This window comes from Ammospiza nelsoni, chromosome 8 (assembly GCF_027579445.1).
Source record: "Ammospiza nelsoni isolate bAmmNel1 chromosome 8, bAmmNel1.pri, whole genome shotgun sequence".
Lineage (NCBI taxonomy): Eukaryota > Metazoa > Chordata > Aves > Passeriformes > Passerellidae > Ammospiza > Ammospiza nelsoni.
This window is the reverse complement of record NC_080640.1, coordinates 32,294,490-32,321,516: the sequence shown is the minus strand read 5'-3', so window position 1 is coordinate 32,321,516 and position 27,027 is coordinate 32,294,490. Positions and strand designations below refer to the sequence as shown.

The window sequence follows — 27,027 nt, the reverse complement described above, 5'->3', positions numbered from 1 at the left end:
GTATCCCCAGATGGTGACAGTCCAGTTTCTGAAAGAAGAAAGACAAATCCCATCTGGTGGAGTCCAGCTCCCCAGATGTGGATCCACCTTTTAATTGCAGAGACTATAAATCTCATAACAGTGATGTCCAGCTTCTCTTGGTTGAAACCATAAATCCTTGAGGTGAAGTTCATCTTCCTTTCTCAAGCTGTTTTTCTCTGCTTTATTAAGGTGTGAGATAAGCATGTTTCCTTTATATATATTCCAAAGCTATAGTTTCAAGGATACAAGTAATATTCTAAAATTATACTTCAAAAGGTTATTATTGCAGAGCCCTTTATGGATTAAATGCAAGCAAAAAGCAACATCCTTAAAGCTTTAATTCCAATGCTCCTAAATCAAGCAGGGTTAATTGCAAACAAAAGAGAGGTTCAAAGGCCTTTTTCCATGCTTTACTTTCCTCAGTTATTATTAGAATTCGCAACTGTCCCACGGTCAATCTCCACACATATCGCAATCACAAATACACACATTGTCTGTATGTACCTGACACGAAACACAGCTTTGTATTTCACAGGGTGGCAAAGCAAGGAGGGGTGGCCGTGCCATTGCTGCTGCCATGCCTGGACATGGATCTGCCCAGGCTCCCTGTGTCCCCTCAGCTCCTTTTAGTGAGGAAAAGCCTGTCCTGGCTCCAGCTGTGGCTGTCCTGGCTGCTGGTGAGGAGCTCACAAGTGGGATTTGTGCTCAGAGGGATTTGTGCCAACAAAATTTGTGCTGCCCTGGCTGAGGGGAAAAGCAAAGGCCTTGATGTTTTCTGGATCTGTCAGTGGACATGTGGAGCTGGGGGATCCCAGCCTGGCTCCAGGGCTGCCCTGCTCACATTTTCAGGCTGTTTCTTTGAGGACAGCCAGGCTTTCTGTGCTGCTCTGTGGCTCTCTCTGTACCTCTGGGCCTCTCTCTGTGCCTCTGGGGCTCTCCCTGTGCCTCTGGGAGCCCCTTGGGCAGGGGGAATCAGCCACTGGCTCTGGTTGAGCCAGCCCAGCCTCTCCTTGCACCTTGGCCTTGGCCTCCACCCACCATCTCTGGGATCATCCCGATGTGGGGGTGTCCCAGTAGTCCCTGGAAACCCAAATCTGGGTTCTGCATGGGGCTGCAGCCTCCCCAGTGCTAAGCAGAGAGGATTATCCCATGTGGGGGTGTCCCAGTAGTTCCTGGAAATCCAAATCTGGGTTCTGCATGGGGCTGCAGCCTCCCCAGTGCTAAACAGAGGGGATTATCCCATGTGGGGGTGTCCCAGTAGTCCCTGGGAGCCCAAATCTGGGTTCTGCATAGGGGTACAGCCTCCCCAGTGCCAAGCAGAGGGGATTATCCCCTCTCCCAGCCCTTGCATGTGCAACACATCTCCTGTGTCCTGAGTGCAGCCCGAGGGCCAGGTGTGGAGTCACCCTTCCCAAAAGTGGCCCAGCCTGCCCAGGAGGAGAGGAGAGGTTCAGGAGGTGGGGCAGGGGCTGGGGAAATAAGGGGGCAAGAGCCCACAGCTTGTTCAGAGAGGCTCGAAGGGGAACGGGCATTCTGGGAGAGGAAGGACCTCTGAAGGACCAGGAAAGGCTCTTCAGGCTTCCTGCAAGCCCAGGAGGGAGATGAAGGTGAGCCTGGAGGCCAGAAGCTGCTTGTGGGAATATGGGGACCCCAGACCTGGCCTAGCCCCTGTTCCCTGTGGGCATTCCTGCCCACAACCCTTGTGGGGTCTGGCTTTGGGGCATTCTGGGGACAAGGAGAAACTCTGTGCACCTCACAGCCTGTCCCTGCTCTGGTGGCAGCAGGGGACGCTGGGGACAGGGTGAGCACTGCAGGGAGCCACGGTCTGAAGGTCCTGAGCTGGGCTAGGGAGGGATTTTGGGGAGATACCCCCCATCATCATCCTTCAGGGTGGTGGGAAGGAGCAGGTGACCTCAGAGAGTCACTGGAATATTCTATAACACTATTCCAGGACCCTCAGAAGGTCACTGGAACAATGTTAAATGCCCAGGCTGTAGTAGCAGGGAAGCTGAGGGAGAAAATTCTCATTTCTGCTCATCTCTCTCATAATTTCTGCTGGGTCCTCATTTTCTTCCTAGGTCAGCTTGAAGATTAAGCCCTCTTTGCTCTCTGGCACTTCTCAGCAGGGTTTTTGTTCTCTTTTCTCAAAGGAATGCCCAACTTTGCCTGGTCTGGTGCTGCCTGAAGGGTCAGCCAGGGCAGGGAACTCCTCACCCAGCATTTTGCCGCCTCTCTGTAGCTGTCACCAGACCCCCTCCTTCCTCCAGGACCTGGGCTGGGTGTGGGGAACAGCAGCCAAAAGCTCCATAATTAAATAGAGCCCTTGCAAAGTGCCTCATCCTGCTCTTTATGCCAGCATTTAAACCCAGGAAAAATCCCAAAGAATGATTCTGCTGGTGAAAACAACAACAGATGTGTGTCTATTTTCAACTGACAGAGGAAATATTTTGCTCAAACCACCCCAAACCAGGGTGAGCAGGAGGCTGGGGTGGAGATGGAGACCCCAAAGGTCCCTTGCCACCACCACTGCTCTCCTGGCAGAAGGAGAGGTGGAGGGGCTGGAAAATCTGCTTAAAGGGGCTCATGGACTCCTGGGGGGCTGATTGTCCCCCTGCCATGGGAGATTTGCTGTGCACCCTTTGGATTTCCCCTCTTGGGATATCCACACTGACAAAATCCAGCCAGTGTCTCAGGCAAGTGGCATTTCTTCCTCCTCTCCTGAGATTTGTCCCTTTCTTTTCAACCCAGCCCTGGTGCTGACATGCAGAGCTGACCCTTTACCTACACCTGGAAATCCAGGATGAGCAGCCTGCCTGGCACCCCCAGAGCAGAGACAAAGCAGCTGGAACCCCTCTGCCAAGGAATGCCAAAAATGCTGTCCCAGCTGGAGAGGACACCACAGGACCTGTGTGTTCCCAGCGGTGGGGACACATCCCAAACTTTGGGATGTGGCTTTTGGGGTGCAGTGTCTGAACCCCTGAGCTGTGTGGCTGGGCAGGGACAGGCAGGTGTTGATGGACAAGTCCCAGCCTCTCTGGGTGTTTTTATAAGCCAAGGACTGGTTCCCTCAGTGCCACCAACCCCACTGACTGCACGGAGAGCCGGAAGCAGAGGGTCAGGTTGGTGTTCTCCTCCTGTTCTCCTGCTCTCCTGTTGTCCCATTCTCCTGTTCTCCTGTTCTCCTTCTAGCCCAGGCTATTGCTGAAAGGAAGGATCCCAGCTGAGTTGAGAGGCCACTTATTATAACTAATAACTTCTAGCTAATAACTTAGTTATTGCCACTCCAGCTGAGCTTTTGATGCATGGAGAACTTGGTGGTTAGGCATTTTCCTGGGTATCCATCCATTTTGGCTCTGTGAAAGGGATGGGGAAGGGGCTGGGTTGCATTACCCAGGGCTGGTGCTTGAGGAGCAGCAGCTTTGAGGATGAGCTCTGCTCTCCTCCACCCTGGCTCCCCATGCCCAAGGACTTGTCCTTCCCTCTCTGCCACATCTTGGGATACCAGGAGGAGTTCCTTCTGTCTCTGCTGTCACTGTATTTCCATTTTAAGATATTGATGAAATCAATACCTTACCTTTGAAAGCTGCTTCTACCTCTCAGCAGAACAAAGCTGCTAAATAATAGAGTGTGTAACATTTATATTGCAGTTATAAGACAGAATGCTTGAGGTTTTTTGCCCAGATGGATTTTCATCCTTCCCACCTCACTTAGAAAGTCCTTTCTTTTTCCTGTAGAGCTGACTGGATGTGTAGATATCTCATTTTCCAGACTGTACATCAGTAAAAATATGTGAGGGCTCTGCTGGCCATGGAGCAGGGGAAGGTTCCTTTGCACATGGTGAAGGGCAGATCTAAGGGAGATGGATAATTGTGGGGGTCCCAGCTGTTGGTTTCTCTGGGTCTGGACTGAAGGCACTTGAGACAGTAGTTCATGTTCAGACTCAGGTGTTTATCATTTCTTATCAGTAAAACAGTCTCACTACTGTGAGTTCAGCAGCTTTTCATTAGAAGGCACCAAATGGCCAACAATCTCTTGTTCCAAGGGCTTTTAAGACTAAACTGTCCAATTAAGAGCTGACCCCTGGATTATTTTCCCTTTTAACCCAATAACTGATCCCAAAGAGCTGCCATGGGGACTTTTCTGCCCAATTACAAAATGCCACCCAAACCCATGGAGAAGGAGGAAGAAGCACCATGAAGAAGAAACCCAGGATGACACCCTGTGCCCTCCATCTTGCTTCCATCCACAACACACTAAAAATCCCAAACCCTAAATTTCCTACCAATTCTTCAGTTTCTTATTTCTTACTCTCTATAATCTGTTTCACACTTTTGTGGGTTCCAGTCTATCTTGAAGTCCAGGAAACTTTCTCCATGAATGAGGGTCAAAGTCAGTGCTCCCCTGGGGGTCAGGGCACCCCAGAGCAGACAGAGAAATATTCCCAGTGCTCTGGGTTTCCACAGACAGAATGGGGACAGAATCTGGCAGGGATTTGCCACCTCTCTGGACAGCCCCAAGGGAAAGAAGCTCTTTCCTAAGTGACCAGCTCAGCCAGGGGATGCAATTGGTGTGAAACTCCTGTGGGTTTAGCAACAAGCAAACAGCACTGAGGATCACATTGTTCTACCTGGGTTCCTGATTCCTGAGCAGGCCTGGCTTCTCCATCTCCTATAAACCTCAGTGCTCACTGAAGTGGTGATTTCAGCAATTGGCCAGGCTCTGATGTCTGTGGGCAACTAAGCTGGGAGAGGAGCTGGCCGCTGCAGCTCCTGCTTTCCTGCTCTCCTTTCCATCTTCATTCCACATTCAGGCTGAGGGGCTACAGGACTAATATCACCTAAAAGAGGTGATTTGCACTGAGTCCAGCCTGAAGTTGTGGTGTTGGGCAGCTGGGCAGGACAAAGGGAGATCAGGTTTAGTGATGTGGTTTGCCTGGGGGATCAAAGAGCAATATCCAACCTCTCCTTCCCTCAGCCATCTCAGCAATTTAAACCCAGGACATCCCTTCTCACTTGCATGTGGAGATGGAGGCACTGAGGTGCTGCTGGTGGGCTTGAGTTGGCACTTTGTGTTTGAGTGAGAGGGAGTTTTTGCTGTGGCCTGTGATGGTGTTCACAGGGGTTTTTGGATGAGGGAAGAGATGGAGATCTGACTCCATGTTTCAGGAGGCTTGATTTATTATTTTATGATATATATTACATTAAAACTATTCTAAAAGAATAGAAGAAAAGGTTTCATCTCAGAAGACTAGCTAAGCTAAGAATAGAAAAGAATGATAACAAAGGCAGCTGTCTCGGACTCTCGGTCTGAGCCAGCTGGGCTGTGATTGGCCATTAATTACAAACAGCCAACATGGGCCAATCACAGATGCACCTGTTGCATTCCACAGCAGCAGACAATCAATGTTTACATTTTGTTCCTGAGGCCTCTCAGCTTCTCAGGAGGAAAAATCCTAAAGAAAGGATTTTTCATAAAAGATGTCTGTGACAGTGGCCCACACAGATCTCTGCTGTTTTCCTGAGCAGCCCAGGAAAGCTTTCCATGCAGTAAGGCTGCCGGGAAAACACACTCTGGGAGGCAGAGAGCCACCTTTAGCTCCTGCAGCAGGATCAGCAGGGAACTGGGCTTTGCTGGATGTGCCCTGAGTCTGGAATGCCTCGGGCTGGGCACTCCAGGAGCACCTGGCAAGGGGCTGTAAAGCATCCAAGGCAGGGATGGAGCTCTGGCATGACCCCTCCTGCTTGGGGAAGCATTCTTCTCCTGAATGCTTTTCCTGAAAGCTCAAGGATTTCCTTGATGCTTTTCCCAGGCAGGGGGTGGTGGGAGGCTGCTTGTCCCACACTTACAGCTGCACTAGATGACTATGGCCAGCAAGAGGGGCTTGGGGTGGGCTCCAAACTGCACAAGGGGTTGCAGACACCCGCTCCCTGTGGCAGAATCAGGCTTTGGCTGTCCCAAAGGGTTCCTGGAGCACTCACAGCCTTATTATCCCCCAGGTGCTGCAGGTGGGTGAGATGTGGCTGCTGCTGGTGGCCCTGTGCCTGGCCCAGGGGCTGGAAGATGCCATCCCAGATGATGAATTCTTCCGCAACCCAGAGACGTTCATGAACATTGTAAGTGCTGGGGGAGCACCTCACTTCTCCATGGGCATGCCCAAAATCCTTCCAGCTGGGACCAGCTGGGCTCACCCCTTCCCTGCATCTGCACCTGGCCTCTCTGGGGGGTTTGGGGCATCAATAATCTCCCATATTTTCATTGCTGGCACTCACCCCATGCCCTCAGCTTGAGCTTGGCCTCTCTCTGCTCTCCCTGTGATTCCTTTGGGCGCAGGTGACACCAGGGACACCACGTGGGCGGCAGCAGTGAGGGAAGCTGAGGCAGGCCCAGGGCTCTGGGTCACCCTCTGCCCTCACACCCCTGTCCCTGCAGAGCGAGAAGATCCTTTTCCATGGCTATCCCAGCGAGGAGTACGAGGTGATGACAGAGGATGGCTACTTCCTGAGCCTCAACAGGATTCCCCATGGCAAGGAGGGCACCAGGCTCTCAGGTGGGCTCAGCCTCACCCAGGGGGCACCAGCTGTGACCCTGGCCCTCCTGACAACAAAAGGAATGCCTGTGCCTCCAGGCATGGCTTGGGCAGCTGGGAGAGGGATGAGGAGCTTCCTCCTGGCTGCCTTCAGGAGCTCAGCATTGTGCTGTGACCCAGCAAAGCCCCCAAAGTGGGTCTTTCCCTGCAGCAAAACCCTGCTCCAAGGCCCAGGCTCAGGGCCTGGGGTGGCAAAAGCTCCCCAAACACAAAAAAGCACCAGCATAACCAGGGAAATAAGGGGAGAAGGGAATTTTTAATGTGCAGCTTGCATGAAACAGTACCAAGGTGTTACAGTGGTGTTTTATTTCTATGTGGGAAAGGTGTCTCTGAAGTATGAGTCTCCTTGAGCTAGTTCTCATAAGCTCTTGGAGATCTATTTCACACCCAAGATAGCTCAGCTACCTTAGAAGGCATAAAATCATCAGGATGGCTTCTGTTGCAGTGTTGGAAACAAGAAGGTCTTAATAAAAGACAAAATAACAAAAGTCTTTACAGAGAAAAACCGAGCCAGGTGCCCAAGGTTCTTGTTACTGGTAAAACACCTCACAAAAGCGATTTGTTTCTTTGCTCTCTTCTTTTTCTAGTGAATTGCTCAGGTGAGACTTTTGGCTCCTGTCCAATTGGCTATCCTTAAGTTTGAGCTGAAGCCCCCCAGATCCTATGAGGTGTTTTTTCACCTAACTGAGGAGAGAAATTTCTGGCCTTATTTCCTTTTTGAGGGGACAAAGGACGATTTTGTCACTCCATCAACAAGAAGCACATTCCTTCTTCTGCCCACTACCTCCCATCTCCTCCTTCAGGAGCCAGGACCCCCGTGCTGATAGTGCATGGGTTTTGCCTGGATGGTGGTGACTGGGTGGACAACTTACCTGAGAACAGCCTGGCCTTCATCCTGGCGGACGCGGGATATGACGTTTGGATCGGGAACAACCGCGGCAGCAGCTGGTCCCGCCGGCACCGCAGCCTCTCCACGGCCTCCGAGGAGTTCTGGGACTTCAGGTCAGGGCCACCAAGGGCAGCTGGGCTGCAGGGCTGCCAGCACTGAGACCCTGGCGGGGTGGGTGAATGGGAGGTGGGAATCTCCTCCAGGCTCTCCCTTTGCCGCGCAGCTTCCACGAGATGGCCGTGTACGACCTGCCGGCCATGGTGGGCTTCATCCTGATGCAAACGGAGCAGAAGCAGCTGTTCTACATTGGCCACGCTCAGGGCAGCTCCCTGGGTGAGTGATACCAATGTCCATCTGTCTTGGTTTGGAAAGACAGGAGTCTGCTAAGGAAGGCAGGAGCCTCCCCTGAAATGGAGAATGTAAACCCTCCCCACCCCTCCAAATTGCTATAAATTTTAAATTAAGGGGCTCTCAGGCAAAAAAAAATATGGGAGCAGAAAATAACAGTTCTTTAATAAGGAAAAGGAAAAAAATAAAGGATAAAATAAACAATGCAGTACACCAGAACAACACTGACAGAGTCAGAACCCAACCTGACACCCTGTGGGCTGTTGGTGGCAGTCCCATTGGAATTGTGGCTGCAGCCCTCCTGCAGTGTCAGGGAGGTTCTGTTGGAGCAAGGGGAATCTGTAGAGAAGGATGTATTCTCCCTCTGAAGATGCAGTGGAAGGAGACACAGCTGCTGTTCCTCTGGGAAATCCAGTGGAGAAAGCTGTGCTGGTGTCTCAAAAACCTCTGGATTATATCTGGGTAGCAATGCTTGGCTCCTCCCTCTGGGCAGAGCATCTCACAATGGGATGTTCTAGTTCTTATCAGCCATGCAGTGACATTCAATAGTCTGTTATTAGCAGGTGTCCCCTCCTGAGGGAGGTGTGAATGTGGTCACTCAAAGAGAGAGATAAGGCAAACTGCCCACTTGACAAAGGTAATCTGCCATACAGATGGCAATGGAAAACAACTTGCATTGCAACTTTCAACACCATCCCAAAATGGACTCTGCTGGGAGCTGCTGTCCCCTCCTGCCTTCCCAGCCTTCTGCAATGGGAGGGGTTTGCCACATCCTCCCCATCCATCCTGGGCTGTGCTGGCATCCAGGAGTGTTTTTTGTTAAAAAAAACCCTCAAACACAAGGCCTAGGGTAAGCTGGGGTTGTGTTGTTCTCTCATGCTGCTTTTCAGGTTTCATAGCGTTTTCCAGCTTGCCACACCTGGCCAAGAAGATCAAACTCTTCTTTGCCTTGGCTCCTGTGTACACCTTCCACCACGTCCGGGGCCCTGTGTTAAAGCTGGCCTTCCTACCAGACCTGCTGCTCAAGGTACAGGAGGTGTTTCTGGGTGGTTACTGCCAAAATCCAGGGATTTCTGGCAATTCCTGTCCCCTGCATTACCACTGTGTGCTGCTCCTGCACCTGCGGCAGGCCTTGGAGCTCCTAGCACCATTCCTGACATTCCCTCGTGCTCCTGCAGGAGATATTTGGAACCAGAGAGCTGGTTCTGGTGCCAAGGAAGGAGAAGCTGTTCCTGGTTCACAAGTGCAGCAGGCCACTGGAAGCTGAAGTGTGTGCCAACAGCATCTTCCTGGTCGGAGGCTTTGACAGGAACAACTTGAACATGGTGGGTGCACCAGGCTCTCCAGGTCACAGCCCTCTCTGGTTTTCCTATACACCTGGAGATATCTAATGAGGCACAACAATGAGTATAAACCTCCAAAATAAGGTGTGAGAGGCAGTGGTTATTTGGAGATTCCCTGCAGTGGTGTGGGGGTGTTAAACCCAATGGAGTCTTCGGTAAGAGAAAATCGCTTGTGGTCTTTGCTCTTAGGAAAGGAAACTCCTGCCTCATTTTTGGCTGGCACACAACAGGTTTACAGAAGAAAATAACCAAAGAATGACTAGATCAGTTGCATTTCCATTTTAAGTGTATTTCCGTTGATTAAGTGGCTTACCTTTGGAAGCTGCTTCTAGCTCTGAGCAGAATAAAGCTGCTGAAGAATAAAGAGTGTATAACAATTATATTGCAGTTATAAGACAGAATGCTTGAGGTTTTTTGCCCAGATGGATTTTCATCCTTCCCAACTGACTTAGAAAATACTTTCTTTTTCCTGTAGAGCCGACTGGACGTGTACCTATCTCATTTTCCAGACTATACATCAGTAAAAAATCTTGTGCACTGGGGACAGGTAGAGATTCTGATTTTATAAGTATTTTAACTTTCTTTTAATCTGTGAACGTGGTATTTTCAAATGCTTCTGGAAACAGGTAAAGGAGGTGGAATCAAAGAGATAAAAGGGATTTTTAAGCTGCTGCTTTTTAACCAAGGTGTCCCAAAAGGTGTGTCTGTCTGGGGAGGCTGGTCCAGGATGTTACCTGGATTAACCCTTTGCCTCTGCCTTCCAGACTGCAAAAACTGCCGAGTTCAAGCAGTTTGACTACGGGCTGAAAAACATAGAGAAGTACAACCAGGTGAAGGGGCTGGCTGGGATGGGGATGGGGGAGCACACCCCACCCACCAGAGCCCCAGGTAACAGGAGTGCTTTCCCCCTGCCAGCTGAGGCCTCCCTCTTACGAGATTGAGGGCATGCTGGTGCCAGTGGCCGTGTGGAGCGGGGGGCACGACTGGGTGACCCCCCATAAGGAGACCAAGCGCTTGCTGTCCCGCCTCACCCACGTTGTGCACCACGAGCACTTCCCCGACTGGAACCACTTCGACCACCACTGGGGCCTGAATGCCCCCCAGCGCATGTACCAGCGGATGGTGGCCATGATGGAGGAGAATCCATGAACCCATCTATGCATCCATCCATGGTTCCATCCATCAGTCCATCCATCAATCTGTTGATGAACCCGTCCATGAATCCATCCATTAACCCATCCATGAATCCATTGATGAACCCATCCATGAATCCATCCCTGAACCCATTCCTGGATCCATCCATGGATCCGTCCATGAATCCATCCATCCATCAATCCATCCACAGATCCATTTGTCAATCCATCCATGGATCCATCCACAAATGCATCCATCAATCCATTGATGAACCCATCTATAAATCCATCCATTAACCCATCCATGAATCCATCAATGAACCCATTCATGAATCCATCCACGAATCCATCCATCAGTCCATCCATGAATCCAACCATCAATCAACCCCTCCATGAATTCATCCATGAATCCATCCATCCACGAATCCATCCATCGATCCCTCCATCAGTCCCTCCATGAATTCGTCCATCAATCCATCCATGAATCCATCCATCCATCCATCCATCCATCCATCCATCCATCCATCCATCCATTCATCAATCCATCCATCCATCCATCAATGCATCCATCCATCCATTCATCAATCCATCCATCCATCAATGCATCCATCAACCCATCAATGAACCCATACATCCATGAATCCATCCATAAATCCATCCATGAATCCACCCAGCCATGAATCCATCCATTAATCTAATCCATGAATCCATGAGTCCATCCATCCATCCATCCATCCATCCATCCATCCATCCATCCATCCATCCATCCCTGTGCTGCCCCAGGATGGAGGAGCTGCCTGTTCCCATGTGCCTTGGGGCACGGGGTTTGTGTGAGGGATGCTCTGCTTAAAAATGTCCCCTGTTCCCCTGTCCCCGTGTCCCACACTGCATGGCTTTTAAATGCACTGCTGTGATTTCTGCCCGCCCCTGTGTCTGTAGAGATTATTGCAATAAAGTCTTGCATCACAGCCAAGCTCCAGCCCATGGCTTGCAAGAGATCTGCTGTGTTGGGGTTTTCTTTCCAGCTTTTCTTTCCAGCTCACAGCAATCCAGGAGTGAAATTTTACTCCAGGAATCGAGCACGTGCTATGGTTTGTGCGTTCAGGCACAGGAGGGGAGGGAAGTGACCTTGTGACAGCCACTGGTCGAGAGAGGGCACATCTGGCCCAGGGGGCTCTGAGCTGGGCACAGGAGCAGGAGATTCTCCTCACCAGATCCTCCTCACTGTGCAGAGTGGAGTTGAAACCTGGTGATTTGCTGGTGATGAAATGTGCAAGGAAAGGCTGAGCCCTTTCTCACCTCACAAATCCACCCAACTATCCCTCTCCAATCACACGGCTTCTTGCCAAGCTTTTCTTGCTCGTCCTGTTTAGCTCCTTACTGTTGAAATTAAAAAGAAAGTCATGACTAGAGGAGTGAATTTCAGCCACTCTATTTACCCTGGAGGGGTTGACTCGCTACTGACTCTCTGGAATCAAAGCTACAATCTTTTTTCCCTACACTTGTGCTGCATTAAACAGGGCAGGAATTGGTAGTGCCATGACTGAGTTTCAGGTTCGGGGGACATCTGGCAAAGCCGAGCATCTCACTTTCTGGGTTCCACCTTACCAGCAGGACTACTCAGAGAAAACCCCTGCAACACCCAAATGCCAGCTTGTAGGAGCAGAGCAGCCCAGCACCAGGATGGATGAGCCCTCTGCAGGTGCCTCTCACCTTGCCAGGGATGGGAATGGCAGAGTATTGCCAGAGTTGACACCAGAAATTTCATCTGCATCACCAGGGCATCCTTGGTGTGGCCCAGTGACCAGGACGGAGCTATTTCTACCTTGTCACTCTGGAGAAAAACCTCAGTGTGAAAACCTGACCAGGTGGATGATGTGAAACAGCAGCTCAAGTTTTTCCAAGGAACAGGCACCAGCATCTCCCCACCTCCCCAATGACTGCCCAGCCAGCAGAGTCACCCATCAGCTGTGGTGGGCACGTGTAGGAACGTGGTTTTTGTTGATGCAGTGACAAAACTGTCTTTTGTCTCTTCAAAAAGGAAAGAAGCTTAGAAGTTTCTCTTTTTGATTAGTGAAAAAGCTGCTTCACAGGCTCAGGGGACTTCACCTCAAACTTAAGGATAGCTAATTGGACAGAAGGTAAAAAGTCTTGTTTGGGCAATTTCCTAGAAAAAGAAGTGAATAAAGAAGCTAATTGGTTTTGTGAGGTGTTTTATGAGGAGCAAGAACCTCTGGTACCTGCCTCGGTTTTTCTCTGCTTGTTATTTTGCCTTTTATTAAGCCTTTTTGTTCCCAACACTACCACAGAAGCTATACTGCTGATTTTTATGTCTCCAAAGGTAGCTGAGCTATCTTAGGTGTGTTGTAGACCTCCAAGAGTCTATGAGACCTAGCTCAAAGAGGCTACTCTAACAGACATGCTCATTATAGCAGCCCCATCTATTTATTACACGGGATTCACTTATTATGTTTACTGCAAATTATTTATGACAGAGCCACCTCTGTGTTGCATGTGCTGGCCAGCAGCTGTGTGTGGGGTTGTGCAGGATTCTGCCTGCAAGTCCCTGCACGTGGCAGAAGACACCCACAGCAGAAGGTTTTAGGACCTCCAATCCAAAGAAAATAAAAATGCTGACGGTCCGGGCAGATTAAACCTCAGCGGGATTAATTTGCAGCCTCTGCATCCCCCGCCTTTTAATAGAGAGATAAATATGTTTAAAGGATAAAGCACTGCTCTCTAACCCAAACTGACGTCAGCTGAGCAGCTTGTGGGGCTGCAAAGCTGGGCTCAGGGCATCCATCCTCCTAAGGAGGCATCTGGTGGTGCCACCAGCACCAGCACCAGCCCCACCAGGGTCTCTGCACAACACCGAGCCCACCAGGGCTCTGCAGAGATATCCCAACACCTGACCTGCATCTGGAGAGGGAAAGGAGAAGGATTGAAGCCAATCTGTCAGTGGATTGCCTAATAACAGGTTGGCAGAGGTGAGGAGTTGGCACAGGGGCTGGAGGCTGCTGCCAGCGATTTGCAACACAATGCTGGGGCTGATGAGGGTGGGTCACACCCACGATCCGGGCTGCGCCTTCAGACAACACCTCCAGCGCCTGCTCCAGGTGAAATAGCGCCAGGCTCCTGTTATTCCACCCACAAAACTCTGAGGACCTGGAGCCCTGGCCACTGTTTCCAATTTCTTTCACAAAAGAATCAGAGGAGCTCAGCAGCCAAGGGCCAGCAGGCCTGGGTGTCACTGGTGCCACATCAAACCCGGCTCACTGTCTCAGGAGCTCACGAGCCTAGTGGCAAATGGTTCTTTATTTGTTTGTTTATTAAGCTTTTAATTTGGGGACGTGTTTGCCTGCCAGCCAAGGGACAAACGTGCTGGCTCAGCAGGCTGGGGAGTCTGGCATGGCACAGCCTTTCCCACCAGGACAGCAGGGAATGACAGCGGGACATGGAATGACAGGGGGACAGTGGAATGTCCTCATGGGATGATAGAGGACAACGGAATGACAGGGGACATGGGATGTCCTCATGGGATGATAGAGGACAACAGAATGAGAGGGGACATGGGATGTCCTCATGGGATGGCAGGGGACAATGGAATGACAGGGAACATGGGATGTCCTCATGGGATGGCAGGGGACATGGAATGACAGGGGACATGGGATGTCCTCATGGGATGGCAGGGGACAATGGAATGACAGGGAACATGGGATGTCCTCATGGGATGGCAGGGGACATGGAATGACAGGGGACATGGGATGTCCTCATGGGATGGCAGGGGACATGGGATGACAAGGGACAATGGGATGACAGGGGACATGGGATGACAAGGGACAATGGAATGACAGGGGACAATGGGATGACAGGGGATATGGGATGACAGGGGACAATGGAATGTCCTCATGGAATGACAGAGGACATGGGATGACAGGGGACAATGGAATGACAGAGGACAGTGGAATGACAGAGGGCAATGGAATGTCCTCATGGAATGTCAGGGGACATAGAATGTCCTCATGGGATGACAGGGGACAGTGGAATGTCAGGGGACAATGGAATGTCCTCTCCCCATGCAGGGTGGCGATGGCCTCGGGGCAGTGCCAATGTCCCCTGAGGTCCCTGGTGCCCTCCCAGTGCTCCCAGCAAGGGACAACGGGCCAGACGGGGCAGCTGGGCAGGAGCAGGGTGGCAGCCCGTGGTGGCAGTGGCACAGGACCTGTCCCAGGAGCAGTGGTGGGGACAGGTCCTGGTCCCCCCGTCCAGCTGGGATAGGACCATCGGGATGCCAGGCACTGCTGGAAAACAGCACACAGGAAAACCCTGTCTGGGAATTTGGGAATTTTGGTGTGTCCCAGCTGGGAGCAGGGGCAGGGAAGGCTGTGTCACCCCTCTGTACCTTCCTGACCCCAGGACACAATTTGGGTGTTCTTGACTCGTTTATTTCTGCACCTTCTGGGTGCTGCCATGTGCCACGAGTCTCATCTGCAAATGTCTCCCGCTGCTGGCAGCTGGTTTATTTTCATTTCAGCCAGGATTTGGGTCACAGCTTTGTTTCAGGGTTTTGAAAGGGAAAGAAAATATTTAGGCACAGGGGAAAAAAACAAAGCAATCAAGGAAAAGCCCTTTTGTCCCCATGGCAAAATACCAAGTGAAGCCACATTTTAAATTTTTTTTTTTTTGGCTTTGGGCAAATTGTTTCTGCAGAACTGGCAAGAGACTTAAAAAAAAAAAGAAAAAAGATGTGTTTAAACAGGCTTAACTTAAGCAAGAATTTGCACTACAGAAAGATGCTTAGAGAATCTCCTAAAGGCAGAAAAGCAAACAATATCCAAATCCAATAATCTGATCACCCGATAAAATTCACGAGCAATTTTCTTAGCAGAGAGAAAAGTATTTACTGGAAATGGATGGACTTGAGCAAACTGAATAAACAGATTAGGTGAAGAGCATTACCTAAAAAGACCATTTTACAGAAAGCTTCTTGGAATGAGGCAGAAACTACAGACATAGGGAAAAAAGGGGTGAAAAAAGAAATAAATCCCGAGTTATTTACTCCAACCATTGTGGCTGCGTAATACTCCAGGAAACTGTAAAGAATGCAAGCTTCTTTTCATAAGTAAATGCCATTAGATTTTCATTTTGCTTGCAGGCTTTGCCCTTCAGAGGAGAAAGGCTTAGACAGGACAATGAGGGAAGCAGCAGGGGCACAAACACGTCGTGGGTGAGAGTCACCCTGGGAAGCCCCAAAGCCACTGCAGGGGACAGCAAGGACAGCACAGGGACACCCAGCAGCAGGGAGGGAGCTCTGTCCTGCACTTCTGCCAAATTTTAGCCAGGAATTATTTTATATAGTAATACACCAACAATAGAAATATTATATTATATTATATTATATTATATTATATTATATTATATTATATTATATTATATTATATTATATTATATTATATTATATTATATTATATTCAATGTATATGATATATATGATATATTATATATTATATGTTGTGTATTATGTGATTGATTATAATTTATTGTATTATATAATATATGACAATATAATATATATTAATATGATGTGTATAATATACTATATATAATATGATAATATATAATATAATATATTTTATCTTTATATATTATATATTAATATGCATTAGTTATATACATTATATAATATAGTGCATATCTATTAATATATGTACTATATATTATAAGATATTATATCTTAACTATATTAAATTATATATTATATTAAACTATAATATAATAATATATATGATACAATATATTATATTTAAAATATTATATTATATGATATAATATAATAATATAATAATATAATTTAATGTATTTTATAATATATAATACAATATTAGAATATAATAGATAATTATATAATGTACATAATATGATATGTATAATATGATCATATATTATAATATATTATCTTAATATATTATATACATTCTGTATAATATACATAAATATAATGCTACATATATAATTATATAATATATATTAATATAGGTACTATATATTATATTATATTATAATAGATACTATTATAAAATATATTATTATAATAAATAATTATATATTGTTTTATTATATGATAGTATATATAATCTATAATACAATGTATTATAATTTTATATATATATATATAATATAATATAATATAATATAATATAATATAATATAATATAATATAATATAATATAATATAATATAAATAACCCACAGCAACACTTGGAATGGCTGCTCTCCCCCAAAATTACTTCCTCGCCTCCCACAAGACTCTGACTGATCTACTCTGCTTTTCAGGGTGATGGATATCTTCCAGGGAATTTTAAAGAAAACTTGACAGACTGAAAATCTGACTGTGCTCCAGTGCATGATTTTGAGCAGTTCCTCCATGAAATATTGCTTTGCCTCACAGCTGGATTCTCCCTCCCTGAAAGAAGCTGATTCTTCTGGTGCTTGCAACATTGACATATTTATTGAGGTTTTCTGATGGGCCTCAGGATTTTGGCTGATAGAAGCACCCAAATTTTTTATTGCTATAAAATGACTGCCCTTCCTTCAGGCTAAATAAAACAACCATCAATGCATCACAGCACCTCTGAGATCACTGATCAGTCTTATTACCACAACCTCTCAGATAAACCCTAAGATAAGCACTTTATGAAAACCCTTAAGCCCCTTTTTATTTGGATTTTACACATTCACCACCAGAATCACACACTGGGCTGTCTGACTGGAAATTTCTCTTCAGGATTTATTAATTTCTCACCCCTCAGTCACGGAAAGGAAAAAAAAATAATGCCCAAACCCAGCAACATTAAAAATGTGATTAATTACAATTTTATTGAATTCAAAACCACTAGAACTGCTTTTTTTCTAGGGACATGTCCTTCTAGTACCTGAAGGGAGAAAGATGGAAAGAAACTATTTACAAGGGGTGGAGGGACAGGACACAGGGAATGGGTTCCCAGTGCCAGAGGGCAGGGCTGGATGGGATATTGGGAATTAGGAATTGTTCCCTGTGAGGGTGGGCAGGCCCTGGCACAGGGTGCCCAGAGCAGCTGTGACTGCCCCTGGATCCCTGGCAGTGCCCAAGGCCAGGCTGGATTTTGGGGGTTGGAGCAGCCTGGGACAGGGGAAGGTGGATGGGCTTTGAGGTCCCTTCCCACCCAAAACAATCTGGGGTCCTAATTCTGGTGTTTTTCACCACAGATCTGTTGGGTGTCTTTCTGATCCACCTTCATGGTTTTAGGCATAAGAGTGGCAGACCTGAGACAGCCACAATGAGCTTTGTGTCACTGATGAAGGCACAAAAAAAACCCCCAAAAAACAAAACCTCAAAACAAAACAAAACCAAACAAACAAAAAAAACACCTCCTCCGAAACCAAACCAAACAAAAAAGGAAAAAAAGGAAAAAAAGGGAAAAATGGGGAAAAAGGGGGAAAGAAGGGGAAAAAGAAGGGGGAAAAAGAAGGGAAAAGAAGGGAAAAGAAGGAAAATAAGAAAAGGCAATGCAGTGCCAGTCAGGAGTGGCATGAAGGCTCCTCTCCCCACCCTGTCACTACTCCAGTTAAAAGCTGAACATTTTAATCAACTGTATTCAGGTGGTCCAAACAGAGATTAAAAAAAAATTTTCAAAAGATTCAAAAAATTCAAAAGATTGAAAAGAAATTTCAAAATCCTGCAGAGACAACGCTAAAAATAAAAAATGTATCAGGTAGAACCAGCACCTTTAGGGGTGCTTCTTCATGATGTCCAGGATTTCGCGGTACAGAACCTCGTTGGCGTCGAGGCCCAGCACGAAGTCCATGTGGTTCCAGTGGGGGATGAGCTTGTGGTGCACCAGGTTCCTGACCTGGGGCAGCAGCAGCGCCGTGTCCCGCGGGTCGGCCAGGCAGTCCCGGCCCGCGTTCCAGATGGCCGTGGGCACCTCCATGTCCTGCACGTCGTAGAACGGGGCCCCGGTCTGGGAGCACAGGGAAAAGGGATTCGCAAAGAGGAGACGGAAAAGGGGCTTCACAAAGAGCAAAGGGAAAAGTGGTGTCACAAGGAGCAGATGGAAAGGGAGCTTCACAAGGAGGAGCTGGAAAACGGGCTTCACAAAGAGGAGATAGATGGAAAAGCGGCTTCACGAGGAGAAAGATGGAAAAGTGGCTTCACAAGGAGGAGATGGAAAAGCAGTGTCATAAGGAGGAGGTAGAAAAGGGGCTTCACAAAATGGAGAGGGAAAAGGGGCTGCAGAAGGAGGGGAGGGAAAAGGGGCTTCAAAAAGAGCAGAGGGAACAGTGGATTCAAAAAGAGGAGATGGAAAAGTGGCTTCACAAAGAGCAGATGGAAAAGGGGCTTCAGAAGGAGGAGGTGGTGAAGGGGCTTCAAAAGGAGCAGATGAAAAAGTGGTTTGACAAGGAGGAGTGGGAAAAGGGGCTTCACAAAGTGGAGATGGAAAAGGAGCTTCACAAGGAAGAGATGCAAAAGGGGCTTCACAAAATGGAGAGGGAAAAGGGATTTCACAAGGAGCAGATGGAAAAGGGGCTTCACAAGGAGCAGAGGAAAAGGGATTTGACAAGGAGGAGATGGAGAAGGGGATTCACAATGAGGAGATGGAAAAGGGGCTTCAAAAGGAGCAGATGGAAAAGGGGCTTCACAAGGAGGAGAGGGAAAATCGGCTTCACAAAGTGGAGAGGGAAAAGGGGCTTCACAAAGTGCAGAGGGAAGAGTGGATTCACAAGAGGGAGATGGAAATGTGGCTTAACATGTAGGAGATGGAAAAGGGGCTTCAGAAAATTGAGAGGGAAAAGGGGCTTCACAAAGAGGAAAGAGAAAAGGGGCTTCAAAAAGTGGAGATGGAAAAGGGGCTTCACAAAGAGGAGATAGATGGAAAAATGGCTTCAGAATGAGGAGATGGAAAAGGGGCTTTAAAAGGAGGAGACAGATGGAAAAGGGGCTTCACAAGGAGAAGATAGATGGAAAAGGGACTTGACAACAAGAAGATAAGTGGAAAAGTGGCTTCACAAAGTGGAGGTGGAAAAGGGGCTTGATAAACAGGAGAGGGAAAAGGGGCTTCACAAGGAGGAGATGGAAGAGGGGCTTCACAAAATGGTGATGAAAAAGGGGCTTCACAAAGTGGAGGTGGAAAAGGGGCTTCACAAAGAGGAGAAAGAAAAGTGGCCTCATGAGGAGCAGATAGATGGAAAAGGGACTTGACAACAATAAGATCAATGGAAAAGTAGCTTCACAAAGGAGAGGGAAAAGGGGCTTCACAAGGAGCAGATGGAAAAGAGGCTTCACAAAGAGGAGATGGAAAAGGGGCTTCAGAAGGAGGGGATGGATGGAAAAGTGGCTTGATAAGGAGAAGATAGGTGGAAGATGGACAAGTGGCTTCCCAAGGGGAAGATGGAGAAGGGGCTTCAGAAGGAGGAGAAGAAAAAGGGGCTTCACAAAGTGGAGAGGGAAAAGGGGCTTCACAAGGAGGAGATGGAAAAGCAGTGTCATAAGGAGGAGATGGAAAAGGGCTTCACAAAATGGAGAGGGAAAAGGGGCTGCAAAAGGAGGAGAGGGAAAAGGGGATTCACAAAGTGGAGAGGGAAAAGGGGCTTCACAAGGAGAAGATGGAGAAGGGGCTTCATAAGAGGAGATGGATGGAAAAGGGGCTTCACAAGGAGCAGAGGGTAAAAGGGCTTAAAAAAGAGGAGATGGAGAAGGGGCTTCAAAAGGACCAGATGGAAAAGGGCTTGACAAGGAGGAGAGGGAAAAGCGGCTTCAAAAAGAGCTGTTAGATGGAAAAGTGGCTTCACAAGGAGAAGATAGATGGAAAAGGGGCTTCACAAAGTGGAGATGGAAAAAGGGCTTCATAAAGAGGAGAGGGAAAAGGGGCTTCACAAGAGGAGAGTGAAGAGGGACTTCCCGAAGAGGAGATGTTGCTGGAGTGCAACAAACTGTGCACCGTTGCTACTTTTTGGGAAGAGGGGGGAATGAAAACTGGAACGCCTTTCTTCTAGAAAGGAGAGGAACTACAGTAGAGATGCAGCATAACCTTACATGCTATGATTTAGTGAGGCAATTTAATTAAAATTAATTAGAGAATTGGTTCTGCTGGGCTAGAAATTCTAGTTCTGATTCTACAGATGGTTTGGATAAGAAGGCAGAACTTTGGCTGCTCTGGTTTAGTGCTGTTGGATCATCCTGACCTCCACAGGTCCCTCCCAAAGTTCTTTGTGGTGACACTTCCCCAGCACTTCCTTCAGCGACACCAGGGAGGTGTTTGGAAGCAAGTTTTTTGAAATTAAAACATTTCTGGAGGGTTTGTGTCGGCTCCACACCCTGAGGATTTGCCATGAGGTGATTTGCCAGCAGCATCTCTCGTTACCTGCAGTGTAATTAATCCAGTTAAGAAGCATACTGCTTTCTGAATGACACATTTTGTTTAAGAAATAAAAAAAGTTTTTTCTTTTTCTTTTTCTTTTTTTTTCCTGTTCCAAGGCTTAACCACTATTTCAGAGAAGAAATTTTTCCTAATATTTAGCCCAGTATAACTTGCGACCATTTCCCCTTATCCTATGGAAAGTGGAAAGTCTAATTTAAAGTGTTTTATTCCATCTAAAATATATTTGCAAAATAGAGTTGAGAATGGAAAATGCTGTTGTTCCAAGCAGACATCCTGACTTCCAGTTTGTGAAGGGAGGAATACATTAAGGGGAGACACAGCAGGCATGGATGGGAAGAGAACAAGGAAAGGGAAGGCCACAGGAAGCGCCTCACCTGTCTGTAGTGAAGGCTGTTGTACATGTGCCCCCCATCAAAAGCTCTCAGTGCCCCACCGTGGACTCCCTGCAGCAAATTCAGACGTGCAGTGCTCTGAGTGAAGTCACAGCTCTCTGGGGGTGCACTCAACCCTCAAAAGTCTACCCTCAAAAGTTAGCTTTCATCACTGAACTGGCAGTGTCTCACAGGCCTGGCCCTAGGCCCAGCACAAGTAATTATTGTCATGAATTTGGACAAATGGGCAGAGATTATGTTTCTAATGCTTGTGGATAACACCAGGATGGGAAGAAATGAAAATGGTCTGGAAAATGGGTTTAGAACTCTAAGTATTCCTTGTGGGCTGGAGAGTGGGCCTGAAATGGCACGGTCAGAGATGGAAGGAGCCTCTGAGCATCTCTTGTCTAATTGGAACAGGACCAACAGCAATACAAGGTCAAGGTGGCCTCATCCCTCACTGGGCAGCAGCACTTCAGAAAATGGGGTGTGTGCTCTTGCTGCAAACCCCCCAAAGTCCTTTTGGGGTCCCTGAGCAGGAATCCCACACAGAGAAGGAGCTGTGCCCTGAGCACAGCCCGTGGCACACACCTCAGAGAAGGCAAACAGACAATCTACCAAAAATGTGCAAATTTTTAGCTTGGGGAAGAGAAAAGGAGTGCAGCAGAGCACAACTGCAGTGTCAAAGGGCTCTGGTGGTGACTGTTCTCATGCTCACAAAGGGAAGAAGGAGAAATAATCAGCTTTATCAGTAATGAGCTTAATTGGCTGCTGTCCAGATGCCACTAATGGTGGCAGTCTGGTCCAGTCTGACCACTAATGGCACTTGGGCTGCAGGGCTGGAGCTGGTTTGAAACAAGAGCCCTGGGATGTGCCTGCTGTGGCTGCAGGGCCCTCAGCTCCATGACAGATCCACCACTCTGGCTCCAAAACCCTCTGAGTGTTTTATGGAGGGGTGGAAACAAAACCCACCAAAGACCTGGCCAAGGTGTGTCTTGCAGCCAGCAGCACAGCAGGCTGCCCACAAGGGACCAGGGACATTCTGTGGGGCATGGAGGGTGGCTGGGGAGGTTTACCTGCAGCCAGTGGATGATGTTCTGCACGGAGGAGCCCGCCGGGTTGTGCCCCATGTACACATCGAACCGGCTCTGCAAGGACACCAGCACATCCCACATTTCACCTGGCCCTGCAGAACAGGGCATGGCCAAGGCTTTGGCCCTCAGAAGGACCCTCTACAGGTCCATTCCCACGTACCATGTTTGTGTTCTTCCAGTTGAACCCGAAAATTGAAGTCAGGATGTGCTTGCAGACCTTGGAGCAGGAGCAGAACCTGGAGAGGACCACCTCCCCCAGGGCAGTGTGGGGCAGGAACTCCCTCGTGCCAAAGAGCTCCTGTAAAATCCCAAATCTGCTATCAAATAGGAAGTCTGGTCATGCTTTTCCCCAAAGCACTACTTTACAACCTCTATTTTATCCCCCCATTAAGGTTGCCCATAGTGAAACCTCCCTCGCACCCCATTAAATGATTCAGCTCCTTGTTTCTTATGGGCATGATCTCCTACATCCATTAATGCTCTTGTGTTAAATGCTAGGGCTCAATTCACAGCCTCTGCATCAGTTTTATTCACCAGAATAATTCATTTTAGGGAGTGAATTCAGGACAGCACTGAAAGGTTCTGCAGTGAGATGTGTTTTCCTTCATAATAAAACAGAGCGCAGAGCTCTCCTCTTTCTAAATGACTTGAAATACTCCATAGATAATCTCACAATCCCCCCCCAGAAAAACCATTTTGGCTGTGCAGGACATAGTGCAGACCAACCTTAAGCCCAGAGTCAGAAAAGACTGAGAGTTTTCTAAATGGGCTCTGAGAAAATATCACTGTGGTCACAGGCGAAAGAGCAATGAACACCTTGATTTTCTGAGCCAGCTCAGGCATAGTGGAAAAAGCTATAAAACCTGGTGGGGGGGGGAAAAAAGTAGAAAAAAAAAAGGTTTAGACTTTTTTAGTCTTTCAAGGCACTCATGCACATAGTTTAATTTCAGTGAGTAATTTTACTAATCTGAGAGGGGATGTTGACTTCTCGTGCTGCCATCAGCAGGACACACTCACCTATGGTGGTGCCTTGGGAATGGCCAATGTAATAGAGCTGTTTCTGTCCTGTTTTCTGCTCAATGAAGCTGATCATGGCTGGGAGATCATATTTAGCCATCTCATCAAAGCTGCAGAAAGAAGAGGAGATGTCCTGCTGAGAGGGGCAGCATCAGCAAACCACAAAACCAGCAGGAGGACAGGGCCGCCCCACAAAACTCTTCATCCTACTGAGTTTTCACTCAGAATAATTGAATGAGCTTCACTCCAGCCTGGTTCACTCATCCCCCAGCTGGAGCAGCGTGACCCTGACAGAATTCAGCTGTTTATGAGACCCTAAACCCTGCCCATTTACCTGAAAGCCCAGAACTCATCCTGTGTGGTGGTCAGCACCTGGTGCCTCCTGGACCAGGTGTTCCCTCTGCTGTTTCCTATCCAGACATCGTAGCCAGCATCTGCCAGGATGAAGCCCAGGCTGTTGTTGGCCAAGTTGGCGAGCCAGATGCTGCCTTCTGCAAGGAGACCATGCTGCAGGAGTGCCACGGGCCTCACACCTGCAAGACAGGCAGCATCATGACTCTCCTCATTTTTAATGATGTTTGTCACCTTTTGAAACAGTTTATAAAGTGTTATCCCCATGACAGCCAAAATCCGTGGAGGTTTGTGTTGGTGTTCCTCTAGATTTCATTTTAAAATTCACCATTATCTTGGACTTTATCCCCAGAATCTCTGGGGGTGTTGGCAGAACTTGGTGTTGGCAGAACTTGGGCTGCCCAGGCAGCTCTGCGGGCAAACATGGAGGAGCCTGGGGATGTGACAGGAAAAATGCAATTTTCATTTAGATAGAATGATCTAAATAGGATCTAACCCCCCACAGGACAAGAGGATCCCCCGGGAGAACCAAACCAGTCTGTTCATCCATCAAATGGCAGCAGGAGCACATTTTGGGAGCCAGGAGCACATTTGAGAGCCCCAGGTGTGCCACCAGGGATTGCAGACTGATATTCAATGCTCAGGGGTCCATGAGGGGTGAGGAAACATCCCTGGCAAGGCATCAGCCTTCCTGGCAAATTCTGATCCATCAAAACCGATGCCGAGCCACAGGGAGCCCTGAAAACCCTCTTGCACAAGCCCTGCTATCCCAGTGAGTGCTCAAGGTGTGTGTGTGTGTCCTGTGTGGCACCAGTTTTACCTTGGCACCCAGAATTTCCTCTGCCATGAGGAATTCTGTTCAGCTGAAGGATGTAGCCATCTTCTGTCACCACGTCATACTCCTCGCTGGGGTACCCCCAGAAGGAGATCATTTCACTCTGCAACAAGAAGAAAGCCAATAATTGCCAGAACCCAGGACATCCCTCTGGCTGTCCTGAGCAGGGGGCTCAGAGACCCTGGAACAGAGCCCAAAATGCCTGTGTGGTTTTGATTATCACCCACGGAGCAAGTTCCCAACCATAGATGAAGATCTGCAAGCCACACAAATTAAGTAGAATGACAGTGAATTTATCACGGGGTGAAAAAGCAGATTTTGGGGTTTCTAGAATGGAGGTTCAGGGGGGCAAGATGGAGGGATCTGGGTGTGTCCAGCCTTTCTCCTTCTTCTTCTTGGCCTCCATCTTCTGCTGTGATGGTGGCACTTTTAGATTGGTTTAGAGTGGAAGCTCACAGTCTAACATAGGTGATAGGTATTGGGAAGTAATTGCAAACCTTGTATATGTAGCTTTTAGTATAAAAAGATAACACCACCCCAGGGGTAGGCAGAGTGTCTCTGACTGTCTTGCTGAGCAGACCTCAGCTGGACAGCAGAAAATATTTTATAGATACGAAACAATAAACAACCTTTGGACCGAGAACTGAAGAGTTCTGATTCCTTCTTCAAGTGCCAGGCTGGGAAAAGAGACTTTCTAACACATCTCAGGGTCACTGTGACCAGCAAGAGGCCCTGAGAAATAATTGTTGCAGTAATGTAGAAAAATCATAGAGAAAGGCTCCATGAAATCAAGCCTGCTCTCCTGGAATCAGTGGCTGGCCTGGTCAAAGCCAGCATTGTGCAAGTGCCCATGGGAAAGCAATCCTGGTGTGAGCAGTTAATGAACATAACAAGCTATTCTTACGTAAAAAACAAATTCCACCTGTAAAAACTATTTTTACACTGCTAGATAGAAAAATTAAAACTATCACTCACAAACTTCCCTGCACTTAGACACTGAGAGTTTGAGTGACCAGTCAATACAGAATAACAATTTGTTAATAACCAATAAAAGCAATAATTGGCAAGAAAGCTCCTGACCAATTGGTGTCCCACACAAGGTCTGTAAAACTGTATAAAAAGGAATTATATCCATAAAGAATAGCCTTTTTCCCACCATGAGGAAAATGGAGTCATATATGATTTATTCCTATAAGTAATAATGTTTTCAAGGCTCCTGCGAGGAAATCCCTGAATGTGATATTTCATTGTAATTTTTTAAATGGTGGCTGTTTCCTGGACGCTTCCCACCTCCTCTCCAACGCCATCATACTCACAATGTTCATCCTTGCCTCTGGATTCTTGGGATATGGGGAATTCAACAAGCATTCCCCGGCTGCCATCCCGTGGAGCACGGAGAGCAGAGCCAGAGCCAGCCACATCCTCGCTGTGCCTGGAACAACACAGCCACACACTCAGTGCCAGGGGGAGCAGGGCAGGGAAACACCCCAGGTGGGACCCAGCCTCAGCCTGGTGCCCTGGGTGACCATCAAAAGCATTAATGAACATGGGGTGGCTCAGGGAGCACATCTCAGCAGGGATAATTCCAGGGAGGTGGGACAGACTTTCAGGAATTCCTGTAAGAGGTGAGGCAGCAAACCTTGTGGTGCTGTATGCACCACTGGGAACTGCAAAGGGTTAAAATCACAGAATCACAGAATGGTTTGGGCTCATTCCAGCCCCCTGAAGTTGCTCAAACCTCAATAAAATTGAGCCATTCCAATACACAGAGGATGTCGGGTGTTGTATGTCCTGTCAGTGACCATGCAGTGCCACTGCTCCAGTCTCCCTTCCAGAAAAGGGACAGCTCTGTCCCATCACCCTGCTGTCTGCATCACCTGTTAACACTCCAAACCCCAGGAGGGACAGAGAGGATGAATAAATTTCAGCACTTCCTTCCCTCCTTAAAAAGAAATAAAATAATGAGAAGAAAATCTCTAACTGCTTGCCCTTCTCCTTGAGCACGGTGTAAAAGACAAGAATTGGTTACATTTCGTTCAGAGAAGGACATTTTGGAGTGCAAATCTATATGCAACATGGGGAGAGTTGTATCTTCCAGCAGATCTAGACATTCCCTTAGTGATACAAGAATGGATTACATCTAATTCAGAGAAGGACATTTTGGAGTGCAAATCTGTATGCAAAATGGGGAGAGTTGCATCTTCCAGCAGATCTAGACATCCCTTAGTGATACTGGATTTAACACAGCTTAAAAAACCCCTCATCCAATGTGCTGGAGAGTGCAGCTGCCACAGGAGCAGGCTTTGCACGCAGTTATGGGCAGGAGGCATCACAGACAGGCACTGAAAGCTCTGGCCAGCATTGCTCCCTCCAACAACCACAACACTGGACACCACAAGAAAAATTGGGCTGGAGCAGCCTCTAGAACTGAGCCAGCAAATGAGATTTAGGTGCCCTGTCCTGAGGGCTGGAAGTGCCATGAGTGGTAAGTGCTGTTCACAGGCAAGTTTAGAATGCTTTTCCCTGTCCAGGGGACCTGTCCACTGTCCTTTCCCCTGTCCAGGCTCTAGCCATGCTTTCCCCACACTCACCTGTCCAGAAGTGAAGGCAGCCAGCCCAGC

At 47.9% G+C, this 27,027-nt stretch overlaps 2 protein-coding genes across 2 annotated transcripts; one reads left to right on the top strand and one right to left on the bottom strand.

The window, feature by feature from the left end:
• Nucleotides 1-6,035: 6,035 nt before the first annotated feature.
• On the top strand, nucleotides 6,036-10,336 carry LOC132076086 (putative lysosomal acid lipase/cholesteryl ester hydrolase). Its single transcript, XM_059477002.1, has 9 exons — nucleotides 6,036-6,134; nucleotides 6,451-6,568; nucleotides 7,411-7,609; nucleotides 7,720-7,829; nucleotides 8,735-8,871; nucleotides 9,023-9,169; nucleotides 9,663-9,734; nucleotides 9,952-10,017; nucleotides 10,103-10,336. Exons 1-9 carry the CDS (start codon nucleotides 6,036-6,038, stop codon nucleotides 10,334-10,336), a joined length of 1,182 nt encoding a protein of 393 aa, XP_059332985.1.
• A 7,750-nt stretch (nucleotides 10,337-18,086) lies between these two features.
• LOC132076071 (lipase member K-like) lies at nucleotides 18,087-25,827 on the bottom strand. Its single transcript, XM_059476978.1, has 9 exons — nucleotides 25,723-25,827; nucleotides 24,392-24,509; nucleotides 23,555-23,753; nucleotides 23,221-23,330; nucleotides 22,930-23,066; nucleotides 22,364-22,501; nucleotides 22,186-22,257; nucleotides 21,113-21,181; nucleotides 18,087-18,320 (listed from the first exon to the last, which is right to left on the bottom strand). Exons 1-9 carry the CDS (start codon nucleotides 25,825-25,827, stop codon nucleotides 18,087-18,089), a joined length of 1,182 nt encoding a protein of 393 aa, XP_059332961.1.
• Between the last annotated feature and the right edge of the window lie 1,200 nt (nucleotides 25,828-27,027).

Coding starts and splice junctions, on each gene's coding strand:
- LOC132076086 (XM_059477002.1), top strand. CDS start 6,036: ATGTGGCTGCTGCTGGTGGCCCTGTGCCTGGCCCAGGGGCTGGAAGAT. Junction 6,135..6,450: donor CAGAGACGTTCATGAACATT/GTAAGTGCTGGG, acceptor CTGTCCCTGCAG/AGCGAGAAGATCCTTTTCCA. Junction 9,170..9,662: donor ACAGGAACAACTTGAACATG/GTGGGTGCACCA, acceptor TTTTTCCTGTAG/AGCCGACTGGACGTGTACCT.
- LOC132076071 (XM_059476978.1), bottom strand. CDS start 25,827: ATGTGGCTGGCTCTGGCTCTGCTCTCCGTGCTCCACGGGATGGCAGCC. Junction 24,510..25,722: donor CAGAGGCAAGGATGAACATT/GTGAGTATGATG, acceptor TTCTTGTTGCAG/AGTGAAATGATCTCCTTCTG. Junction 23,067..23,220: donor TTCCCAAGGCACCACCATAG/GTGAGTGTGTCC, acceptor CCCCCCCACCAG/GTTTTATAGCTTTTTCCACT.